Genomic DNA, 22,807 nt, shown 5'->3' with positions numbered 1-22,807 from the left:
GAAAGATCTTTAAATGAATGGCCCCTCCCGGGCCCTGGGGAATATATTAGCGTTCTGAAGTGATGGCCAAAATGGGGGAAGTAATCCAGGGCAGACAGGGAGACGTATCGGGCAGGCCAGGCTGCTAATGCCAACGATGTATCTTGACAGGGCTGGGGAGCCATGGGCCACTTCTCATAGGCAGATAGGACAGGGCCCGAGAGGCGGAGGAGGAAGGGGGGCCCGTCTCATCTCCTGCTCTGTTCTCCTCTGCACTCCCGACAACAGGCAATTATTTCATTTCTTCATTTGCTCACTGGCTCGTTGCCCGTCTCCTCCACTAGAACATCAGTTCTGGGAGTGTGTGCGTACCGCTCCGTCTTATTTCCTGGCACACTCAGGGTCCAGCTCAGACCCGTCCCCACCCCCCAGTAGAGATGGTGTTCAACAATTATTTGTTGAAGACTTGAGTTGAGAAATGAACAAATGAGTGGGTGAATGAATGAATGAGCAAATCCACCCAGGGCAGACTCACAGCCTGCACCTGAGCCCATCCAGAGACAAAGCCAGGCCCCTGAGGTCGCTCAGAGAAGCCCCACCCAAGTCCCCGGCAATGGCCTGAAGATTCTCTTAAGTTGGGCTCCTCCCGACTCAGACTTGGCCCCAGCCCCAGATGTTTCCACTGCTCCCTGGGCTTTAGCCAATGACCCATGTCCTGGAGGCGGGAGCAGCCACCGCTTGTGCTGGCCCCATGCTTGGCACCAGGCAGGGAAGATCTAAAAAAGCACGAGTCCCCACAGAGGCCAGCCCCGTGCAGACCCCTGACGCTCCTCTCACTCCTCCTCTGTCCAAGTCATGACAAGCCCTGCCTGTTCACCTTCACCACGGCTGGAACTGTCTCTGCACAGTTGGGGTGCAGGCCTCGTCAGCCCTCATCTGGATCATTCTGGTACTGAGCTTTGCTCCCTCACCCATCGATCTGCCACTGGGCCACCATGATCCTTCTAAAACCCAGATCTGATCACATGGCTTTCTGGATTTAAAATCTTCAGCAGCTTCCCCACTATCTCTGGAATGGCTTGAAACTCCTTGATGTGGCATTAAGGGCCTTGCATAATGTGGACTCAACTTCTCTTCACAGCCTTAACTTCCACCACTATTACCATGGAAACAGCAAGGACTGCAGCTAACGGGTCCAAGCTCTCACCATGCACCCTGCCCTGAGCCGTGCACGTGGCTTATTTGATCTTCTCATGCTATAGGATAGGCGATGGCTGTCCCCATTGTACAGATGAGGAAAGTGAGGTGTAACTAAAGCAGTGAAGTGATTTGCTCCAGGTTGAACAGCAATAACAAGAATTATTATTAGCGCTAAAACGTTTGGGGCATGAACTCTATTCCTGGTGCTGTTCCGAACATGTCACAACTGGTACTCCATGTAGTCTTCAGACCAGCCCTCTGAAATCAGACTGCCCGCCAAACGCTTGCCTTTTCCATGCCTTGGTTTCCATGTCTGTAAAATGGGGAGCATGATGACAGCACCTCCTCAAAGCTCTGTTGTGAAGCTTCAATGAGATAATGTGTGAAAGAGCTTAGCACAAAACAGGCTGGTTCCTGAGCAGGGGTGTGCCATGATGGGCTTTGGGAAGATGCAGGCACAGCAGTGGGGCTGGGTTGGTTGAGGGCAGGACAGGTGAGGACCTCTGCCAGGAGGTGGCATTCAGGCTCTGAGAGGCATTGGGGGGCAGAGGAGGAGGAGACAGGTGCAAGGTTACGGGGCTTGTGGGGAGGGCTGGCTCTGGGCAGTGCAGAAGTCCAAGATGGTAGCCAGGGCGCTGACCCTGTGTGGCTGGAGGATGGGGGGGGGGGTTGCAGAGCAGAGCAGGGTCGTGGGCAGAGGGGGCCTATGTAGGGAGACAGGTCCACCCACGTGCCAGCCCCAGCCCAACACCGGCATGGCTTCTATGGAGTGGAAAGAGCGGCCGATCCAAGGCTCACCCTGCAGGGGATGCAGGCTCTGGGACACTCCTTGGTATGTGCTGTCTTGAGCACTCCTGGGCTCTGAGGCAAGGACCTCTGCTGTGTCACAGTAGAAGGTGATGGACAATGCCCCTGGCATTGGAGACCTGGCCCCAGGGACGGGGAGAGGGGCCCGGGGGGCTCCATACCAGCTGACTGGCGTTGCCAGCTGCAGTCCCATAAATCGCACCCTGGCCCGAGCCGGCAGTCCATTAACATGAAAGATTTTATCGCATTTTACAACCTCCCTGTCTTGTACGGCGACAGCAGGTAATTAAAACAATAATTGTTTTCTGATGTTGCTTCTGCTGAACGATAAAAGCTTCATTTTCCTTTTGCTGGGGTAGGTGGGGGAGTGGTCTGATCTGGGGGTGCGGGGGTGGGGTGCAGGGCCACAGAAGTTTGGGAGGCGCAGAAGGGTGACGCAGGGCCTCCTGTGTGACCCCCACGGAGCAAGGCCTGAAGGAGCCTGATTTCCAGTTGACCAAGCTCTGAGCACATCCTGTCACACACACAGGCCAGTGCACACCATACGTGTCCCCTGCAGGCCTGTCCTTCATGTCCAGACCTCAGCTGCCCTGGAGAGGGCCACCCTGCTTGGGAGCCCCCGGGAGGGAAGGAGAGGGTCCCTGGCTAAGAAGGCTGGCAGCGGCTGGGTCCTGGAGGAGCCGGTCTGTCCAGCGCCCTAGGGAACCCTCAATGGCTCCCATCCACTCAGAGAGGGAGGCACGGATAGGCTCTAAAAAGTGGGAGAGATGAGGAAGTGCGGGGGTCGGAGGCTTGCGAGTACCAGCCCTCGTGCTAATGAACTTGTACTTCCCAGGTGCCTGGAAGCCTGGTACAGCAGAGGTGGCTTTTGCCTGAGAGGGCTGGTGTCCCTCAAGTCCCAGAGAGAGCTTGACTCAAGGATAACAGGATTCACGGTACAGCGAGGGGTCTTCTGTGCCCCCTGAACAATCATCTATCCTCCCCACTCCCATCCATCCACACACCCACCTACCCGTCCACCCACCCATTTACCCACTCATCCATCCAGCTACCCATCTATGCACTCTCCCACCTGTCTGTCCATCTATCCAACAAATCCTGAGCTTCTACTTACTGCCAGGTATTGTTCTAGGCTCAGGGAACACAGTGAGCAGTGAGCAGGCCACAGCCTCTCAAGAACCTTATGTCCTAATGTGGAGGGAAGTAGAAAATAAGTACACAAGTCAATAAAGAAGTCATCTCTGACGCTGCTAAGTGCCACAAAGAAGCTAAGACAGAGTGACAGGCTGCTACTTGAGGTTAGGGGGGAGTCTCCACCTCTTGGTCCTGAGACTTGCCCACTCTTTGCTACCTCCAGCCTCACACCCAGGAAGCCCGAGGCGGGCACGGGTGCGTGAGGGAGGGTGACTGGTGTGATCTCTGCTCATGCTGGTACCTACAAATGACGTCACACCTGGGGGCTCCTCCACCCCCTCCACAGCCCCCTAGGCCTGCAGTAAATCACCCTGATGCTTTAAAACAAATACTTCTTAATCACTAAAAATTGAAATGATTTCATGTGAAAATGTTAATGTATTCGGAATCACAGCCGCGCACTGCGTCTGACAAATTAGCACCCAGCCCGCCGCATTGTTTGTAGCTACATTTATCCTGGTGACGAGACACACACACAAAACGGAGCCGAGGGGCGTTGAGGGCCGTTCCTGGCTGGGGGCGTGTGCGGAGGAAGAAGGGAGGGGTTGAGGGAAACAGAGTCCCAGAAGGCAGAAAGAGGCCTGACCTTTCCCTGACAGCCAGCCTGACCCACTGCAGGGCCACGTGCCCCCAGCTGCCCCTGTCCCCCCAACCTGCCCTTTGATGCCAATCCTGGGCCATGTCACCCACACCAGGCAGGGCTGGCTGGCCTGGTGGTGGCCTCCACATGAACTCAGGCACTAGCAAAGCTGGAGCACCAAGAGAGGAAAAAACCAAATTTTGCAAGACTTTAATGATTTCAAAAATAAGCATGAGGATGTGGAAAACTGGAACCCTCACACATTGCTGGTGGGAACATAAAATGGTGCAGTTGCCGAGGAAAACAGTCTGGTGATTTCTCAAGAAATTAGACCTAGAATTACCATATCACCCAGCAATTCCACTCCTGGGTAACAAACACTTGCACACAAATGTTCAGAGCAGCATTATTTACAATAGCCCCAACACTGGAAACAACCAACTGTCCATCAGCCGATGATAACGGATAAACCAAACGTGGTCTACCCATACAATAGAACATTACTTGGCCATAAAAAGGAACGAAGCACTGATACGTGCTACAACACGAATGGACCTCGAAAACATGCTAAGTCTGAGAAGCCAGACACTAAAGGCCACACACTGTATGATTCCATTCACGTGAAATACGCAGGAAATACCCCAGAATAGACAAATCCGTAGCGACAGAAAGCAGGTTGGTGTTTGCCAGGGGATGGTGAGGTGGGGGATTGGGGAGTGACAGCTAATGGGGTCTCCTTTGAGGCTGATGAAAGTGCTTTGGAACTAGATACAGGTGATGGTTGCACAACATTGTGAATGTACTAAATGCCACTAAATTGTGCACTTTAAAATGGTTAATTTTAAGGTATATGAATTTCACCTCAATTATATATATAACAACATACTTGAGAAGGGTGTGAATCTCAACTGCATTGGACTCCCCTAGCTCATTTTACAGGGTCATACCTGATACTGGGAGGAGGTGGGGACAACAGGCACTGCAGGCTGGTGCTGAAGGGGCCTGTCTTGGCTTCTCCCCACACCCGCCCTTCTCCCCACCCTTAGCCCGCCCCTTTCCATTCTAAGGCCTCAGGACCAGCGCCATGACAGCCCAGGCCCTGGTCATCCTCTCCAGTGTGTCTGGTCTGGGGCCCACCCTCTGAACTCAGCGCAGGCCTGGGACCCAGGGCTCCTGACCCCTAGTCCAGGGTGACGTGCAACCACCCCAGGCCTGGGCTCTCTTGCGCAGTCCCCACACCTCTGAGCAACCTTCCTCACCCCTGTGGATCCTACCGGATCTGCCTTCAGAGGGACTTCTAATCACTCAGCTCCTCTGACTGTGCCTTTCAGGAAGCTGAAAGCATACATGAACACAGAGACAAATCACGCTTTCTCTCCACCCAACTCTACACTTCCCTGCACCCAGACCACAGTGGACCTCCACGAACCATGCTCCTTCCCACCCCCAGGCCGCTGCCCCCACGGCTGGCTCCTTCCTGTCATTCGGGTCTCAGTTCACATGGCACCTCCTCAGAGAGGCCTGACCATCCAGGCTAATGTGCCAGCCAACACGCCTGCATCTGCTCACCCGGGGTCACATGTCACGCGTCCCTCTCTGCCTGCCTTCCAAGTCCTGAAGAGCATTCCTCATTATCTGAATCTGTCTGCTTGTTTGTTCACGGTCATCTCCCCCCACCAGAATGTGAGTTCCTCAAGGGTGGGGACAGTGCTGGCCTTGCTCACTGTGTATCCGCAGTGCCTAATGCAGGGCCGGGCACACAGTAGGTCCTCATCAACGCTTATTTAATGACTGACGTGTCCCCATCTTCACTCGGCCTTCTCCCCCAGTCCATCCTTTTTTTTTTTTTTTTTTTGCGGTATGTGGGCCTCTCACTGTTGTGGCCTCCCCCGTTGCGGAGCACAGGCTCCAGACGCACAGGCTCAGCGGCCATGGCTCACGGGCCCAGCCGCTCCGCGGCATGTGGGATCTTCCCAGACCGGGGCACGAACTCGTTTCCCCTGCATCGGCAGGCGGACTCTCAACCACTGCGCCACCAGGGAAGCCCCCAGTCCATCCTTTTGGCTTCCCTCAAAAGCTCGCTGGGGCCCTGGGCCTTCTGCCGCACCCCCTTGCACAGACCTGTGCTCAGAGGGGCTGGGCCTGTGACCTGGGCTGCAGTGGCCGTCGTTTGACTCGGGAAGTCACTTCCCCTCTGAGGCTGCCTGCAGAGAGCTGTGTGCAAGGGCTTTGCAAGCGCTGATCACACCTGTCCTGACCCTGCTCCCTCTGCGCGGGTTCCTGCTCTGAAGCCCTCAAGGATCCCTTTCTGGCTCTAATATCCTTCCCTTATGGCACTTCAGATTCCGAGTGGCCCCTACGCCCTGCCCACTCACTTCATCCCCGATCTCTAAGACTGGTTTCATGCTGCCGAGCACAGGCTCTCAGGTGGCAATTCCTGGCCCCGTCCCAACATGTGTACCCTCCAGGCCTCAGCGGCGGGGCCTTTCCCTGCAGCCCTCCTGTGGCTGCCTCCCTGTCCTTCTCAAAACTTTAAACTCCTCCCCAGGCTCCCATGCTCTCTCTTTGGCCTCCTTCTGGCTTCCTCAGAAGCACTCCCCAAATCTTCCTTTTCCATCTCGGCTGCAGCCATTCCCCAGTCACCCCTTAAAACGGGACTTGAGCTCACAGTGCCCATGACCAGCTCCTTCTGAATGGGCCTCTCAGCTCTTCTTCCCGCCCTCCCTGCCCCTCAAAGTGCCAGTCCCAGGTTTCCAATAAGCTTTCAGACTTTCCACCTGACTAGCTGTTGCCACCTCAACTGAACAGGTGAAATCTAAGGCCCCAAATGCAGTCTCTAGAGCCATAAGGGAGGAGAGGAAAGGTTTCCGTACAAGTCCTCAGTGTTGTGCTGGGGTTAGAACGCAGCCTCAGTGTGCCTGGGCAGTGGGGGTGTATGGGAGAGGGGTGTACGCCTGCCAAGGTGGCAGCCAGGTCCCAGCCCCTACCTGCCCAGGAAAACAGGCTTTCAGTGCCCAGATCTAACTTTTCAAGGGACGCCCCAAATCTGGACTTTTATGTGAACTCTCTATGGTCTAGAATGTTCTGTCTGCTACCTGCGGGTTACATGCCCTGCACACTGCCACCCAGACACCTCTGGGTGGGTGCTTTACCCATATCGTCATATCTTCCTCCTGAGATACTGCGCCAGGCCCCGTTCAGGTGCAGGGCACTGAAATCCAATCAAATTGGCATAAGCCTAAAGCAGGATGTTCTTGGCTCAAGTGCGGGGAAGGCTGGGGGACAGCCCACAGGATTGAGAGAAAAGCTGCGGGCTCCTGAGTCTCTAGGGCCTCAGGGCCACCAGACATCTCCCCCTTCTGCTTGTCTCTGTGTGTTGGCCTCACTCCTCTCTGTAGCCAGGCTCTCTCCATACAAGGGGGAAATGGCTGCCACTGGCCCAACATCTCTGCCTGCATCTTCATAGCTGCCAACCTCAGCGGCAGAGAGGGCAACTCCTCCACCTCCAGATGGTAAAAGCCATGGGAAGGATCCTGATTGGCTCAGCCCAGGTCACGTGGCCACCCTGGACCAATCACTGTGCCTAGGATCTCCACTAGGATTTGCCAGCCTGGTCAGGTGCTTTCTAGGGGCAGGATGGGGGCCCATGATTGACCACATGGTATTGGAGAGGAGGTCACCTAAGGAAGAGTGCTGTGCTGGTGAGAACGTCTGTTGAGTAGTCAAAGCAACAAGCACCAAAGAAACTACAAAATCTCACGAGATGGGAGCCCTCCAGAGAGCCCAGTTCCCAATGGGTAAGAAACTTCTCAAGGCCAACCAGTAAGAGTGGGGCTGAGAGTGGAGCTGAAGTCATTTCCAAAGCTCCATCCTTTCCCCTTTACCATGGAGCCTCACCAAGGCCACATGCCACCAGTCCACAGTCTCCCTGACAGGTCCTGACAGGGTCTGTTTCAATAGCCCCACAGACGGGGAGCTCCCTGCCTGCCAAGGCCACCGGTGCCACTGCTTGTTAGGAAGGTCTTTCTCAGCCTCCGGTGTCTCTGACCTGCTGGTTCTGACCTGCTGGTCCTGACCCTACCCTCTAAGGCTACACAGAACAAAGCAAATCCACTTTCCCTTCCTGCCTTCAGTGACTTGAATTACATAGGACAGCCCCATCATCACCCTGACCTTTTGAGAACTTCTCTCCCAGGACATGACTTTGCCTCTCCCTTGGTTACCCACTGAACCTGACCACCCCTGTTACATTCCCTTTGCTTCACTTGACCAGAGCCAGTTTCTGCTACTTGTGGCCAAAGTGCCTGACTGATGTCCACACTCTAGGTAGGGCCTGGCAGGGTGAAGCTCCCTGGGTGAAGCGCACAGCTCTTGGAGCCCTGTTGCTCTTTAAGCTTCCTCCCCGCTGAGGCTCCCCGTCCATTTTCTGTTTCTGACATCACTTCCCCAGGCTTGAAAGCTCTGAATCATGTTTGCCTCTTTCCCGTCCCTCGCCCCCCACATGCGACATCCAGAGGCTCCTCCCTTCAAATGTCTCCCACATCCATCTCTCTGACTCCATCCCCGCTGCCTGCTCCCTGAGAAGGGAGGCCTCGTCATTTCTTGCCTGGATGACCGCTGCAGCCTCCTGGCTGGTCTCCTTGCCTCCAGCCTCTCCCTGCTCTCATCCACGCGCTGCCAGATTAATCTTCCTTAAACACCGCTCACTGCCTGTCAGTCCCCAGCTCAACGATGTAGCCAGCGCTGTCGCTCACTGGTCCCCCACAGGCACTGTCTGCTTCAGCCGGGCTGCACCTCCCAGCTCCCCTGTACACACACTGCCACCAGGGAGTGCCTGTGTGCTCGTCCCCTTCCCTTCACTGTCTGGCCGATGCCACCACATGCTAAGGTCCTAGGCAGAGTCCCTCTCCTCCTCTGGCCTTGGGACACCCAGAGTTGGGAGTAGAAGAAGAGGGGTGGCCAGGGACCAGCCCTGAAGCCACGATCCAGTCTGCAGGTCAGCAGATGGACTGTCCTTGCCTGGCCTGTCTGGGCTCTTGAATGTTGCTGTGACCCCTGTCACCTCTCTACTCTGCATGTCCTGGGAACCCAGCCCAGCTTCCAGGCTGTCAGGAGTCATACCTGGTCAAGTCCTCTGGATGAGTCATCTTTCACTACATCAACCTTCCTTCTCAAGCCCTCTCATGAATGCTCATCACCCCAGAATGAGCACCTTCCCAAGATTCTAGATCTGCAGGGTCCTGCCTTGATGCTCTCTGCCAGTGCAGTCAACCAAGAGCCCTGCTCCCCCCACCACTTCAGGGGGTGTCACAGAGGGAGGCCAAGAGTGAGCATCCCCGCTGCTGTCCACACAGCATCCGCAGCAGTCCCATTTATGGAGCGTTCACCCTGGGTTTGGCGTTGGGCTAAGTGTTCCGCACAGAGTGACTCATTTAATCCTCACAATCTGACGAGGTAGGAGCCTTTCATTATCCAGATTTTCTGGATGAGGAAATCAAGGCACAGAGAGCTGAAATCACCTGTCTTAGGTCGCCCAGTTTAGGATTCTAACTGTTCCAGGGCCCTGACTCTTAACCACAATCCTCTAGTGCCTGACTCCCCACCCCATAGCTCACCAAAGAGCTGGGGAGGTCAGTGGGTCCTGCAGGGAGAGGCCTAAGGAGACTTTGTCACTCCCTTCCTGTGATCACTTCTTCAGAAGGCTGGGGTGACCAGGGAACAGCGATGTGCTGGAGCCAGCTCATCCTGGCTTAGGAGAGCCTGTTGTTAAAATTTCTGGAATTTTGCAAGCTGGTCAACCTCACACTGGTAGCTTGAAATAGGCCATCGTGGGAGTATTTACACCATGGAAATCGGCAAATCTGTCCTGCAGCTCTCCCAGAGAGCCAACTGTTAAACATTTACCAGTACATCACTGCTGGGGAAGGGATGCTGACCACCCTCAGAAGGGCGTCCTAGCCTATGGGTGCCAGGCTTCAGGCAGCTCACACTAAAGACAAGCTCCCCAATGGAGCCAGGAGTCTTAAAAGAAAGGGGTCTTGAGAAGATCGGGCGGGTCTCAAAGATGGACCTCTGGCTGTGTGATCCCAAAAGATCTGGAGGAAAAAGGACTCTCAAAAATTGCCAGGGCAGCTGCAAGACATCTAGGTAGGCTCATATTCTAACCAGACATGCCCAACATGGAAAGATGGCCCCAAACCAAGGACAAAGCCACTGATGAGAGGCATGGACTGGAGAACCATGCAGAAAAGGGTAAGCTCAGGTCCAGCTGAAACTTGTGGGAAATGTCAAAGCAGCATGGGGCAGGAGGGGCTTGGAGGAGGAGGACCAGGAAAGGGTGGGCCTTCTGACTGGTTGGGGGGACGGGTACTGGAAAGCTGGCCTCCCCACCCCACCATTTTACACCTGAGAACACTGAAGTGGACAGGCAGGACAAACACTAGTAAGAAAGCACTGAAGGCCAGGCGAGGTCAGGACAGGCCGAGTGTTTGTTGCGAATGAGTTCAGGTCTCTTGGTCCTAATAAATTACACCTCAGGTCCTGGCACAGGGACCTGCTGAACCCCGCTGCTGACCTCTGAGAAAGGAGGGGGAGCAGTCTTGGGGCAGGAGATGTGTGAGCTGTGGCCTAGTTTTCAAAAAAGGAAGGAAGTTGTTTTTGGTGAATGCATCACTTACGTTTTTTGAGTGCAAGCAACAGAAAATGATTCTCACAAATTTAAGCAAAAAGGGGGAAGTACTGGCGAGAAATGGGGTTGCTGAGGGAAGGGAAAAGAGGCTTAAAAAGCAAGCTCTGAAGCAGGAAAGGAACCAGGATAGGGAAATTACTAACCTGTCTTACTTGGGCCCTGCTGCCAAGATGAAGGGGCCTGTCGAACACTGACTAAGGTTATACCAGGGGAGACGTCAGGGAGTTCTGATGGGACTGGGAATGGAAGCTGGACAGATACAAAACCCAACAAATGTCCACTGGAAAAACCACAACCTGGTGAACCCGATGCAGACCCCAGGAACGATTCTGGTAGTGCTTCTCAGTCAGCTGCAGATGACCAAGGGGAGCAGGGATACCGAGAGACATGCTGGGACCCCCAAGTACCTGTCACACCAGACCAGCTTCCCTTATCATAAGGTTACTGTTCTGATAGGTCAGGGCCGGACTGGAAACGGACTGGAAACAGTGTGTCTGGATTTAATATCTTAAGATCAGCAAATGGAGATATACGAACCAGGTGACAGCACATTTAGGGGAAGGCAAAACCTTCTGAATGGCCAGCATTGTTTTCTTTTTCTTTTTGGCTGCGTTGGGTCTTCACTGCTGCGCGTGGGCTTTCTCTAGTTGCAGCGAGTGGGGGCTGCTCTTCGTTGTGGTGCGCGGGCTTCTCATTGCGGTGGCTTCTCTTGTTGCGGAGCTCGGCTCTAGGCGTGCAGGCTTCAGTAGTTGCGGCACTCAGGCTCAGCATCATGGCTCGTGGGCTCTAGAGCACAGGCTCAGTAGTTGTAGTGTATGGGCTTAGTTGCTCCACAGCATGTGGGATCTTCCCGAACCAGGGCTCGAACCTGTGTCCCCTGTATTGGCAGGCATATTCTTTTTTTTTTTTTTTTTTTGCGGTACGCGGGCCTCTCACTGTTGTGGCCTCTCCCGTTGTGGAGCACAGGCTCCGGACGCGCAGGCTCAGCGGCCGTGGCTCGCGGGCCCAGCCGCTCCGCGGCATGTGGGATCTTCCTGGACCGGGGCACGAACCTGTGTCCCCTGCATCGGCAGGCGGACTCTCAACCACTGCGCCACCAGGGAAGCTCAGCAGGCAGATTCTTAACCACTGTGCCACCAAGGAAGTCCGGCCAGCATTGTTTTCTAACACAGCCAATTAATTGGCTAATGTTGATCCAGACTTGGGTCTTTACCTGTCAGCCTCAGGCTGTGTCCTCGGTGCTAGTCAGCATTTTTATTACATACTTGGGTAAAATGTACTGATGACATACTGGTTAAATCTGAGGATCATGTACCCATCCCGTCTCCACGAACAAGAAGCTGTGAGTGGTGGCAACAGCCTGGGTAACAGGACAGTGACATAGGTGGCTTGGGCCCAGCTAACCTGTACAACCATAACCCCTGGCTGTGGGGACTGGCTCACTCACACAGCACTTGAATTGGACCAATGAGGAAAGACCAGGACATTTGTTGGATGGCTAAGGGAAGAGGGATTCTCTCTTTCCCCGTGGATTGGGCCTGCAAGGATGTAGCCCTGGTAACTCTGGCAGCTACCTTGGTACTGTGAGGGGAAAGGCTGTTGGAGAGTGGCACCAACACCCCCCATCCCCTGCCAGAGCAGAGATGAGGGATGTATCCTGGTCACACTGTTTTCCCTGGATCCAACCATGCCTGAAGCCAGAGCTACCCCTGGCCTTTCAGTCACACATGGCAATAAATCTTTTTTTTTTTTTTTTTTTTTTTTTTGCTTAAGCCAGTTTGGGTTGGGTTTTCCAATATTTGCAACAAACACACTTAATATCCTATGCTAGTCCACACCAGGGCATTGTGTCACAGTGGGATGCCCTCTTGGGACTGACATCCAGAGGCAGCTAACAAAGATGTTGGGGATAGAGATGGGGGCTTGGAACCTGCTACATGAGGAACACCTGAGTGGATGGGAGGTGCCTGGCCTGGCAAAGGGCAGATAGGGCCCTGTCTTAAATAATTGAAAAGAGAAAAGCTACCCTTGCGTGGCCCCAGAAGGAAAAGCCAAGAACTATCTGGGGGAGCTTACTGGGGAGGATTCCACCTCCCATAAGAAAGTTGCTCTGAACAGCCCAAGCCACCTGAAGATGTGTGGCCCTGGAAAAGTTGGAAAGCCGACCCCCAGGGGGCTTTATAATCAAAATTCTGTGGCCTGGACATCCCAGCCCAGGATTAGAAAGTACCTGCACCCTGGTGGCGGGATGTGAAGAGGCAGGATACAGGAGGGAAATGGGCTCTGGGAGATGAGGGGATTAGCCCAAGATCATGCCGAGGAGCAAGGTCCCCTGACTCTCTCCAGTGGGCTTTCAAGTCCATGGGACACCAGACAAGGACCTGACAGTAAATGGACACATGGGGCTTGGTTCTGCTCCCCGCTGGTGTGGGTGGGGGAGGTGAGGCTGAGCAGTAACAAGGTCCCAGCTCTGCCACTTCTCTGAGCCTCAGTGTCCTCATCTAATAAATGGGACTAACCTCACCTACCTCCTGGGTTGTCCTGAGGTTCTTATCAGATGATGCAGGTAGCGCCCAGCACCGGCCACGGTTCCTACCATCACCAAGGTAATTAAGAATATAAGGTACGACAGTTTCAGCCACCCAAGCCTCCTCCTTTCCCCGCCGCAGGCTTCAATCCTCTTAGCAGAGGAGAATGAGTTTGGATGTCAAAGACCTGGGTTGGAACCCCAGGCTTGCTTACGATGCCCATGCGGGACCTCGGGAAGCCATGCCCTCCCCTATCTGTAAAATGGGACGGACCACAGCGGCGCACTGGAAGCCTACAGAAGGTGCCCCAGAAATCTCCTCCTTTCCGCCGCGAGCGCAGCCTGGGAGTCGGAACCGCTACATACACCAGACCACCAGAGGGGCCCACCGCCCAGCCACGTCTCCGGGGTCTGAGGGAAGGCGGCGCCAGTGGGGGCTGCAGCCGGGCGGGCGCGGGAACCGAAGAGCGGCGGAGGCCGCCGAGCCGCCGTGCCCGGAGGCTGGACGCCTGCTCCCCCGGCGGCAGCCGAGCGCTCAGCCAGCAACTTGTTAACAGGCCCCGAACAAAGAACCGCTAATCCGGCGGGCGGCCGCGGGCGGGCTGGCGGGCGGAGGGATCCTGCCCCTCTTCCGCGCGGCCGCCGAGTTTACTGCGCACTCATTACCCGGCGCCGGGCGGGGGCGGGGCTGCGGGCCAGGACGCGCAGCGCCCCTTCTCCTTGGACGGCCCCGGGGCGCGCCCCTCCCCAGAGCCCCGGCGGGCGGGCGCAGCGGCTAATTGCTAATTGCTAATCCCCTGGGCTCGGGCTCCCATGGGCTCGGGCACCTGCCGCCCTACGGCTGCTCACGTGCTCCGCAGCTCGCCCGCAGGAGGCCTGCCTCTAGCCCGCGACCCCCACCCGCCAAGCTACCGGGACAACGTGGTGGGGAGAGAGGGGAAGGCTCAGGTCACGCCGGTCACGCCTGTCACGCCGGGACCATAAGGAATCACTCCTACCTGACAGTGCCTGGCATCCTTTTTTTTTTCTTTTTTTGTTGGGGGGGGGCGAGAAGGGCTGGAAAGATGCAGATACGGAAAAAGGCAGAAGCCCCTCAACTGCATCTGGTCTCTGCTCCAATAAGGAGGGGGTAGGGTGTAAATCGGAGTGTACCTCCCTGCAGGCTCTGAGCTGGACATGCTGGGGTGGGACACGGGTTGTCCCACCTGCCACCCTGGCTGGGGAGGTGTACTGCAGAGGTGGGATACAGGGACCAGAGCTCCCTCTCCAAGGATCAATCTAGACTGACTCCCCCCCCCCAAACCTCAGCCATGTATTTGCCTGGAGCTCAAGGTGACCCTGAGCCTTCTAGAGGGACACAGCTCTGACATCCAGGCGTGGAGAGGGGCCTGAATCTGGGGGTCTCACCCATCAGGGCACTGGCCCTTGGTGCTCTCACCATGGCCCACTCATAGGTGGGGAGTTCAGGGTGCCCTCCCCCATCTAAGCGGGACCTAAAATTTGCCCTTTGCGGCCAGGGAGCAGCTGCCACTTAGGCCTCTCCTGATGGCTATGAATCTCCCCGTCTCCATCTCAAACAGGGCTGGGATGGCGCAGCCAACAACCACACCTGTAGAGCAGGAGGGGCAGGGGACTTCTATATGCCCTGCCCCTGGGCTTCAGAGTGGGCAGAGAAAACACACAAGGCCTGTCCCCCATCCCCAAATGGAGACCTCCCCTCAGGCCTCCGCCCTTTTGCCTGGACCCCTAGCTGCACCCTCTCCCACAAAGAGGGCACCAAGGACTCCCCCACTCCCCATAGGAGAGGATGGAACAGTGCCCTCTGCCATATCCCTCACCAGCAATTGCTAACATTTATTGAGTGCCCACTGTGTGCCAAGATTGACATGCCATCAGTCTGCCTAATCCACACATCAACACTGTGAGTTAGGTCCTCTTATGACTATTTTAGAGACGAGGAAATAAAGAAGTACAGGGAGGAGCTGGATCCACAGCCAGGACGAGGGTGAGGCAGGGGGTGCCAAGGGTACAAAATGTAAAGAGGCACTCACTCTCAGGGGCTGACCCTGTACTAGCACGACTTAAATTTTGCACCCTAGGCCCCTCCCTTGCCTCACTCTAGTCGGAGCCCTGGTCCAAACCCTGACCCCAGAGCCTGCCAACTCAACCATCCTACCACCTTCTCCACGTGCCTGGGGTTCTGGCTCCCAGGGGACCAAAGACTGCCTGCAGCATCTGACATCAGTCCCTGGGAAGAGGGTGGGCCTTAGGCACTGGCACTCTGACCTTCTGGGGGTCCTGAGAAGGCCTGTTTTTGCCACTGGGGGAGTTCACCAGCTAAAGCATGACCCTGCTTCCTTGCCTGGGCGCTGGGACTCACAACTCCCACCTCTGTCTCACAGTCACCTCCGGCCCTGCTGCAACAGCCACGTAGCTCCAAAGCAACACAGGCAGCTGCTGCCAGTGTGGTTGGTGGCTTTGGCAGGTGCTGGGCAGGTGTGAACAGTTCCTGGGGGAACCTGCTGCTGAGTGCACAGTCCACCCCAGGCTCACAAGGCAGCCTCTCTGGGCACAGCCCCCAGTAGTCATCAAGCCCAACCCTTTAGTATACAAAGAGGAAAACAGCCCAGAGAGGTTAAGTGATTTGTCCAAGATCACACAGCAATCAAACAGCAGAGTCCGAACCAGAATTGATTCCATCCAGGGCCCCCACCCCTGCTTTGCTGCCATGTTCTGTGTGTGAGAGCTGATCATCAGCACACAGTTCCAGGACAAGCTGAGCCCAAATCATCACGTTCACAGAACCCCCAAACAAAGCTCTTTGCACACTGCAGCAATCGGTGTCTGAATCAGGCCCTGCAGGGGGTGATGTGTGTATAGATGGGGGGTGAGTAGGGTGCTTCTTCCAACTAGAAGCAATGATTCCTCCTGAGGAGGGCTCCTGCCTGGGGCTGGAGCAACAAGAGGTGAAGCAGCTTATACAGAGACCATCTTCTCTCCTATATATGAGCTTGGGGCCTGATGCATCTTAAGACCCCACCCTGTCCTAACTCATGTCCCTTCAGGTGCCAGGGAAAATGGAGGAAGGAGGCAAACGCGTGCCTGCTCCCTGTCGGGGTCCACCCTGGGTGCTCTATGTTGCCCATCAACTCGTAACTATAACCTCAGGAAGCAGACGTGACCCCATATTCTACAAAGGTGGAGACAGGCTGGGAGTAAAAGTTACTCGTCCTAGGTCAGGTGGCTTAGACTGAAACCGGGCCTGTCTGCCTCTTAAGCACTGCCCTTTCTACTAGACCTGACAGGAGGAGGGGGCCAAGTCTCCCCAGAAGGCAGGAGGACCCTTCAATGCCACTCTCATGGGAGCAGACAAGAGGAATGGAGGGCTGAGCCAGCAGAACTGACTGCAGGAAGCTGGGCGTCCATCTGGGTGGTGAGAATGGTCGGGGCCCAGGGGCTGGGCTCCGCTGGGGCTGAGCCTCAGGAGCTAGGAGCCCTGCGTAGGTGCCCACAGAGCCGCTGGTCTTGGTGTCAACTCCAGCCCTGAAGATGGGGGTGGGGCCCGAGGAAGGGCCACCCAGACAACTGTCAGGGTCAGGATGAGTAATGCCACAGCTGGGTGCCCCTCAGCCCTACCTTCCAGGGGCTTCAGTCTGCAAGTCTGGGGGCCAGAATGACATTATTTGCACGAGAAGATACCCACCTGGGAACATCTATGCCTGGGAGGGCTGGGGGTGGGCAGGGAGGTTCCTATTCTACATACATGGGCAAAACTGTGTGAGGGACTCACAGACACACAGGCTCCCATGAGCTGGTTTGCCATCCGTGTGTGGGGCGTCAGCTAGCTGGTCCTGCCCTGGACAGGAGCCATCTCCAGCCTCCCTGGAGCAGGGCAGTCTGTGTACAGGCACAGGGATGAGGAGGGATGGGGAGGGCTGCGGAGGGGACAGAGCAAACTTCTCCCCCCCCTCCCCAGCCGCAGCAGCCCTCCCTGCCTAGCCAGAGAACCCGAACTCAGGCAGAGGAAATAAAGAGGAAAAATAAGCACTTGACTGGCTGTGACTTGGAGCATGCTGGGGGCTGAGAACCGGGTCGCAGTGCCGTAGACAGTGGCAATATTTGTGGGAAGCACTGGCGTGAATGAGGAGGTGGCTCGGGCCAGATGCCTCTGGCAGCTGCCCCAGGCCCCACGTGCCTTTCCAGGGCTGAAGAATCAGTACCTCTGTCCTGTAGCCCACTCAGAGCTCATCAGTGTGCCGTGGCCCCTGCATGGGTCTTAGGAGGAGCTGGGGAGGCCTCTTGGAGGGGGCTGGATTGAAGCTGGGGGCTGAGATAAGCAGAACAGTGCGGACTGGAGGCAGCAGGGGGGCTTGGCCTGGATCTGGACAGGGCTGAGGATGTTGGGGTATAGGATGGGGAGTGTGGCTGGCTGGCTGGGGGGCACCAGGTTCTGCAAGGCAAGGGAGGTACCGTGTGTGGAAGCAAGAGCTTGTCTGGGGGTGTGGATGCCCAGCCCACCGGCAGTCAGAGCCAGGGAGGATGCCCAACCTGCCAACACATCAGCCCAGGGATGTGTGGTGATGCAGGTGTTTCCCTAAGGGCTCTTGGGCTCAGGGTTCAGACTTCACCTGCTGGCACTGGGGCGCCACAGAAGGCTTTCTAGTGGGTTCTAGCCTGGGTAAAAGGGGCATTAGTCTAAGTGGAGGAGGCACAGGAGGGGGATGAGTGGGGGGTGGCCACTGCACTGGTCCAGGTGAGAAAGGTGAGGAAGAAAGGGCTGGGGGAGGAGGGGACAAAGGAGGAGAGGGACATGAGCAAAGTCACAAGTAGGGCTGAGCTGGAGGACTTGGTGACAGATTAGACATGAAGCGTGAAGGAGAAGATTAGAGCCAAGAGAGACTCTAAGGTTTCCAGCCCCAGGCCAGGGGGGGAAAAGGGGGAGGGGGGACGGCAGGGCCCCTGGGAGGAGGGGACTGCAGGAGAGGGTTGGCCTGGAATGAGCAGGTCTGGGTACGTTCATGAGACAGTGCGCACGTGCACACGCCTGTGTGTGTGTGTGTATGTGTGCGTACGTGTGTGCGTCTGTGTATATGTGTGTCTCTGGTGGCAGCTAAGCCCAGCATTGGGGCCTTTGCCTGGAAAAGTCCTCCAGCCCTGGCTGAGGGCAGCCTCTGCCTCTGAGACTTCATGGCTTGAGTCTGCAGCTCCGGGGCCCAGAGCAGCACGAGGCAGGAGGAAGGGATATAAGACAGGGGGTCCTGGCCCCTGGCTGAGGCCAAAGTTGGCTGCTCAGGGACCAGGAACCAGGCCAGTCAGTGCCTCTTGGCTGGGGGGGGGTCTGGTACCTGGATCAATGCCAATCCCAGGCTCCTAAGGGAAGCCCCTCCCAGCACAGGCAAGGAGAGGCAGGTGGGCCAGTCAGAGGGCCAGCCCTCTTCTGGAGTGCCTGGGGGGACCCCAAAGAGCAGACCCCCATCCCAAGGCAGGGCGAGTGACAGAGGTGTACCTCTCAGCCTTGAAGAATTAAGACACCTTCCCAGCAACCAACTGCTCCAGCCTGGGGGTGGGGGGTGGAAAGAGGGGTCCAGGATCAGCCCTGAAGGTGGGGGAGGGGCCTGAGGAAGCGGCCACTGGGACAGACTGTTGGGGTCAGGATGGGCAATGCCTCGACTCAGTGATGCCCCTCAGCCCGACCTTCCAGGAGATCCAGCTCCCCGTGGGCCCCGCCCCCTCAGGAGTGCGGAGATCCGAGACAGCGAAACACAGGTGTGTGCAGCTCACAGGGGCGGGGAGGCAGGTGCCAGCTGTGTGACTGGGTATGAATGGGAAAAGCCTGTGAGACACGTGGGTCCCTGTGTGCGCGGGCACAGAGAGGGCCCACCCGGGTAAGTGTGCTGAAGGGACAGGCTTTTGTGTGATATCAGGAGACAAGAGGGTGGGCACTTGGCCTGGAGAGCAGGAGGCTTCAGAAGTGCTGGCCCCCGGCGCCCCCTGCCGCCTGGCCAGCCGTCCCTCCCTCAGCCACTCACAGACACATTTCACTGGTTGCTGTTGCCAAGGAGCTAAATGGGCGGTGTGGGAGGAGCCGGGGTCAGCGCGGGGCCAGCCTGCTGGGCACATGTGCCCGGAGCCTGTGGGAGGCCAGCAGTAAGGGGCCCCAGATGACAAGAAGGGCCCCATGCCCTTCAGCAGCCCCTCACATGGGCCTGAGAGTTGATGCCCAGAGGCAGGCTCTGCACCAGGGCAGCCCTGTGGCACGGGTGCCCACTGGCCAGCTCCCTGGGCAACCTTACACGAGGCCCCAAAAGGTGCCTCGAGACCCAGGGATGCGGTTCCCCCACTCTACAGCCTCCCAAGGAATCCAGGCAGCTCCCCCGGGGCTGCGGCACCCCGACTCACCAGTACCCAACACCGTCTCATCTACACACCTCACCTGTGCCACTGCTCACAACCATCACACACGTGCGGTAGGCCTACCATCACACATGCTCATCTGGCCACACGCATACCAAGCCTGCACGCACTGCCAACCCCCGTCATCGCCAGGGCATACATGGCAACCCATGGCCCTCACACGTGCTCACATGGGCAACATGCAGATATGACCACACAGCCCTCTAGCAAGCATCTGACTCAGTAAACATGTCCCGGCCCCTACTGGGTATCTAGCAACACCTCCCTTGTGTGTGGAGCTCGAACACCCCCAGCTCACCACGGTCAGTGGTGCAACCCGTACCCCTGAGCGATGCACACACTCCTAACACACACATGTGTGCAATATGAAGACGCATCCAGTGGCAGTGAAGCCTCCCAACTCAGTCCGGATGAGGAGGGGAGGTCATGGGGCAGAGGGGTTTGGTAAAGTGAGGATTTGGTGGGGGGATGATGGGGTGATGGAAAGGGAGAGAGAGTGGATGGGCTGAGGTGGAGGGAGGTCTGAGGGGGGCAGGATGCAGAGGGTGGCCAGGCAGTGGTGGATGCAGGATGCACTATGCAGAGACCCTTTAAGGAAACAGCCATCAGCCTCAGTCATCAGGCTGGTTTCTGAGCTTTCACTCATTCACCTCCAATCAGTCTGGCTTCCCATCTTGGGAAACCCAATGCTCCCTTCTGACACACCTGGGATTAACAATGGCCTGATCAGGCTCAGCGGCACCCCCCACCCCCCGCCCAGGGTCTCAGGGCAGCAAGAATCAAGAATTGCTAGGGCAAACTCCATGCCCCCTTGATCACATGAATGACACCCTCCCCCCGCCCCCCACCATACACATAGACACTCAGCTCTGCTAAGTGCATGGGGGTCGGGCACAGACCAGGAGGCCCCCAAAAACTCAGCCTAGGTGGAAGCTCAGGGACAGCAAACAAAGGATGCAGGGGAACTCCCCCCACCCCCAGGAGGTGGGCTGAAGGCTGAGTTACGGGGCAGGAGAGGGTGGCCAAAGGGACACGAAGGGAGGGAGAGGGTTGTTCAGAGAAAGGGAGGGGAGGACGCGGTAGTAGATCCACAGCATTCACCTCTGGCCCCCACACACCAGGAAGGCCAAGAGCCACAGCTCGGGCCAGAGGCCCTGGCGCTCTGATTGTGCCGGCTACAGGGTCTGGGGGGGCTAGTGTATGCGCCTCCACGCCTGGGTGTGTGCGTGTGCGAGCGTGTGTGGCGAGGACAGAGGAGGACACTGTGTTCCGGACGTGGGCAGAGACCAGGTGCCCAGCTGGGAATTGTGAGGAGCTGTTTGGGACAGATGCTGCCGGGAAGAGGTATTTAACCCCCTTCCTCAATTTCCTGGGCACTTGGGATGTGGTCAAAACCCTCTAATCTGCTAACCGGCAAAGTCAGACTCCCCGGGGCGTTGATCTAACCCCCCGACCCTGCTCTGGGGCCGGGCAACCAGCAAACTTCCCCCGCCTGCAGGCGTGGGGCGTCTACACTCGCCAGCCCCACGCTCTGACAGCTGCTCCTGTACTTGGCAGAACCCAGGCTTCCGGGCAAGCGCGCGGGGAAGCTGCGCAGCAGCAAGAGGCGGCCCCCGCGTCCCGCCTCGCAAAGTTTGGCCCCCGGGGGCTCCCGGCCGGGTCCGGCAACGCGAATCAGGGACCCCCAGAGCAGCGAGCGTTCGCGCGCACGGTCCCCCGCAAGCCTCCCCAGAGCGCGCGCGTGACTCACCCGAGCCGCGGAGCCAGGCGGCGAGGACTATGCCCAGGAACGCTGGCCACAGGCCGGACCGGACGGCCATGGCCGCGGGCGGGCAGGTGGGTGGGCGGGCCGGACGCGGGGCCCCGCGGACGAGAGGGCGCCTTTCAGCGCCTCAGCCCAGAGCCCCAGCCCCGGGCACCCCCGGGGCCCATGCCAGCGGTCTGCGCTGCCTCCGGGCGGCCGGCTGCGGGGCGCACGCGGCGCGTGGGCTCCCCTGGGCAACGGGAGCGCAGCAATGCAGCCGGGGCGGAGCGCAGCGCCAGCCGCGCCGCGCACCGAGCCAGCCGCCGCGCGGAGCCCGCAGCCGGGGAGCCGGCCGGCGGGCGCCGCAAAATCCGGACTGGAGCACCGGAGCGGGGCGACAGCAGGGCGGGGCGGGGGAAGGAAGGAGGGGCCCCGCCGCCCTGCGCCGTGCGAGCGGGCCACCCTCCAGCTCTGGGGATCCCTCCCGGCGATGCCCGAGGCTCCCCCAGGGAGGGGCTGGGGTGGTGGGCGGGGAGGCCTCCCACCGCCCCACGCGATCTCCAGGGACCAGCCAGGAGTCTGAAACCCGGAGCGGATCGTTTCTCCGGATCCGGGCTCTCCCGGGCCCTCCAGCCTGCGCACAGGTGGCCCGGGAGGGGCCCAGGGCTGCGGCGACCCCGGCCCGGCGCCAGGCTGCAGACAGAGGCCCGGGGCAGGGGTGCCCGGGGTAGATTCCGCTGCAGTTCTCTACCCCGATCCCACCCCAGTCCCCGCCTCCCGGCCGCGCTCCGAGGCTGTCAGCGTGCCGCGGTACGCCACCCAGCCCGTAGCTTGGATAGGGGACTGCGGGAGAGCTCCCGGGCTCTGGCCCGTTAGCAGAGATACGCGGGTAGGCTAGACTAGGCACCACCCGCAGTCCCAGCCACGTAGCCTGGTGGACCTCAGAGTGACCCCAGCTTTCTCTAACCCCACGGCACCGTTCACCTAAGGAAAACAATCCTAGGACGCAGCGCAACCGACAGGGCGCGCGGTGTTTGCGCCCGGAGTGCGCACCGCGCCGGAGACGTGGGCGTGAAGGAACCAACCGGGCTTTGGGAGCTAGAGAGATCTAGGGTAGGGTCTAGGAGCCTCCGCCTTCTAGCTCTGTGACCTTGGGCAAGTCATGTCTCCCGGAGCCTCCAGCAACGACCGCTGCAGGAGCCTCCTGTTCCCCACCCCCCATTCCCTAATCTGGTTAAAATAAACAGAGGGTTGCCTTGAAGGAGAAAAGAAATGACAAACACGCACCATGTGCACGGGGAGAGTGGTTAGAAAAAGAGAGGTTCCTACTCTGGGTCGGGAGGAGAATGCGAAGGGTGAGGGCACGGTCGCAAACTAAAATGTCTACAGGGGCCAGTCGATAATATAAATTGATGCTGCATGCTGGGCGATATAAGACGGGTCTTCGCTTCCACAAAGAGATATGAGCTCTCCTGTATTTCTTGAAACACGAGGCCCTCTCTCGGTCTGTCTTTTGTTTCCCACTTTTGATAGAGAAAGGTTGTGAAAAATGTTTTGCTTTCCTCTTAACTCTGCTGTGAAAAACACCAGCCAATGTCCAGATACATATCTATAGATGCTAGGCTTCAGTGCCAAGGAGGCAACGGCAGCGCTGGGGACTGGGCACAGGGTCCC

General features: G+C 57.6%; 1 protein-coding gene across 2 annotated transcripts in view; it reads right to left on the bottom strand.

Annotated features, from left to right (window-relative positions):
• The window catches only part of UNC5A (unc-5 netrin receptor A), a gene marked incomplete at both ends in the record, with an annotated part of 62,543 nt that extends 41,334 nt beyond the window's left edge, over positions 1-21,209 (bottom strand). For both annotated transcript variants that reach the window (XM_081232312.1, XM_081232313.1), the window contains one exon: positions 21,140-21,209. In XM_081232312.1, coding sequence (XP_081088438.1) covers positions 21,140-21,209 — 70 coding nt within the window. The remainder of the gene's footprint in view (positions 1-21,139) is intronic.
• Between the last annotated feature and the right edge of the window lie 1,598 nt (positions 21,210-22,807).

This window comes from Mesoplodon bidens (genome assembly GCF_964165515.1).
Source record: "Mesoplodon bidens genome assembly, chromosome: 4".
NCBI classification, from domain to species: domain Eukaryota; kingdom Metazoa; phylum Chordata; class Mammalia; order Artiodactyla; family Ziphiidae; genus Mesoplodon; species Mesoplodon bidens.
Note: the sequence above shows the minus strand (reverse complement) of the source record. Positions and strands in the feature narration are given on the sequence as shown.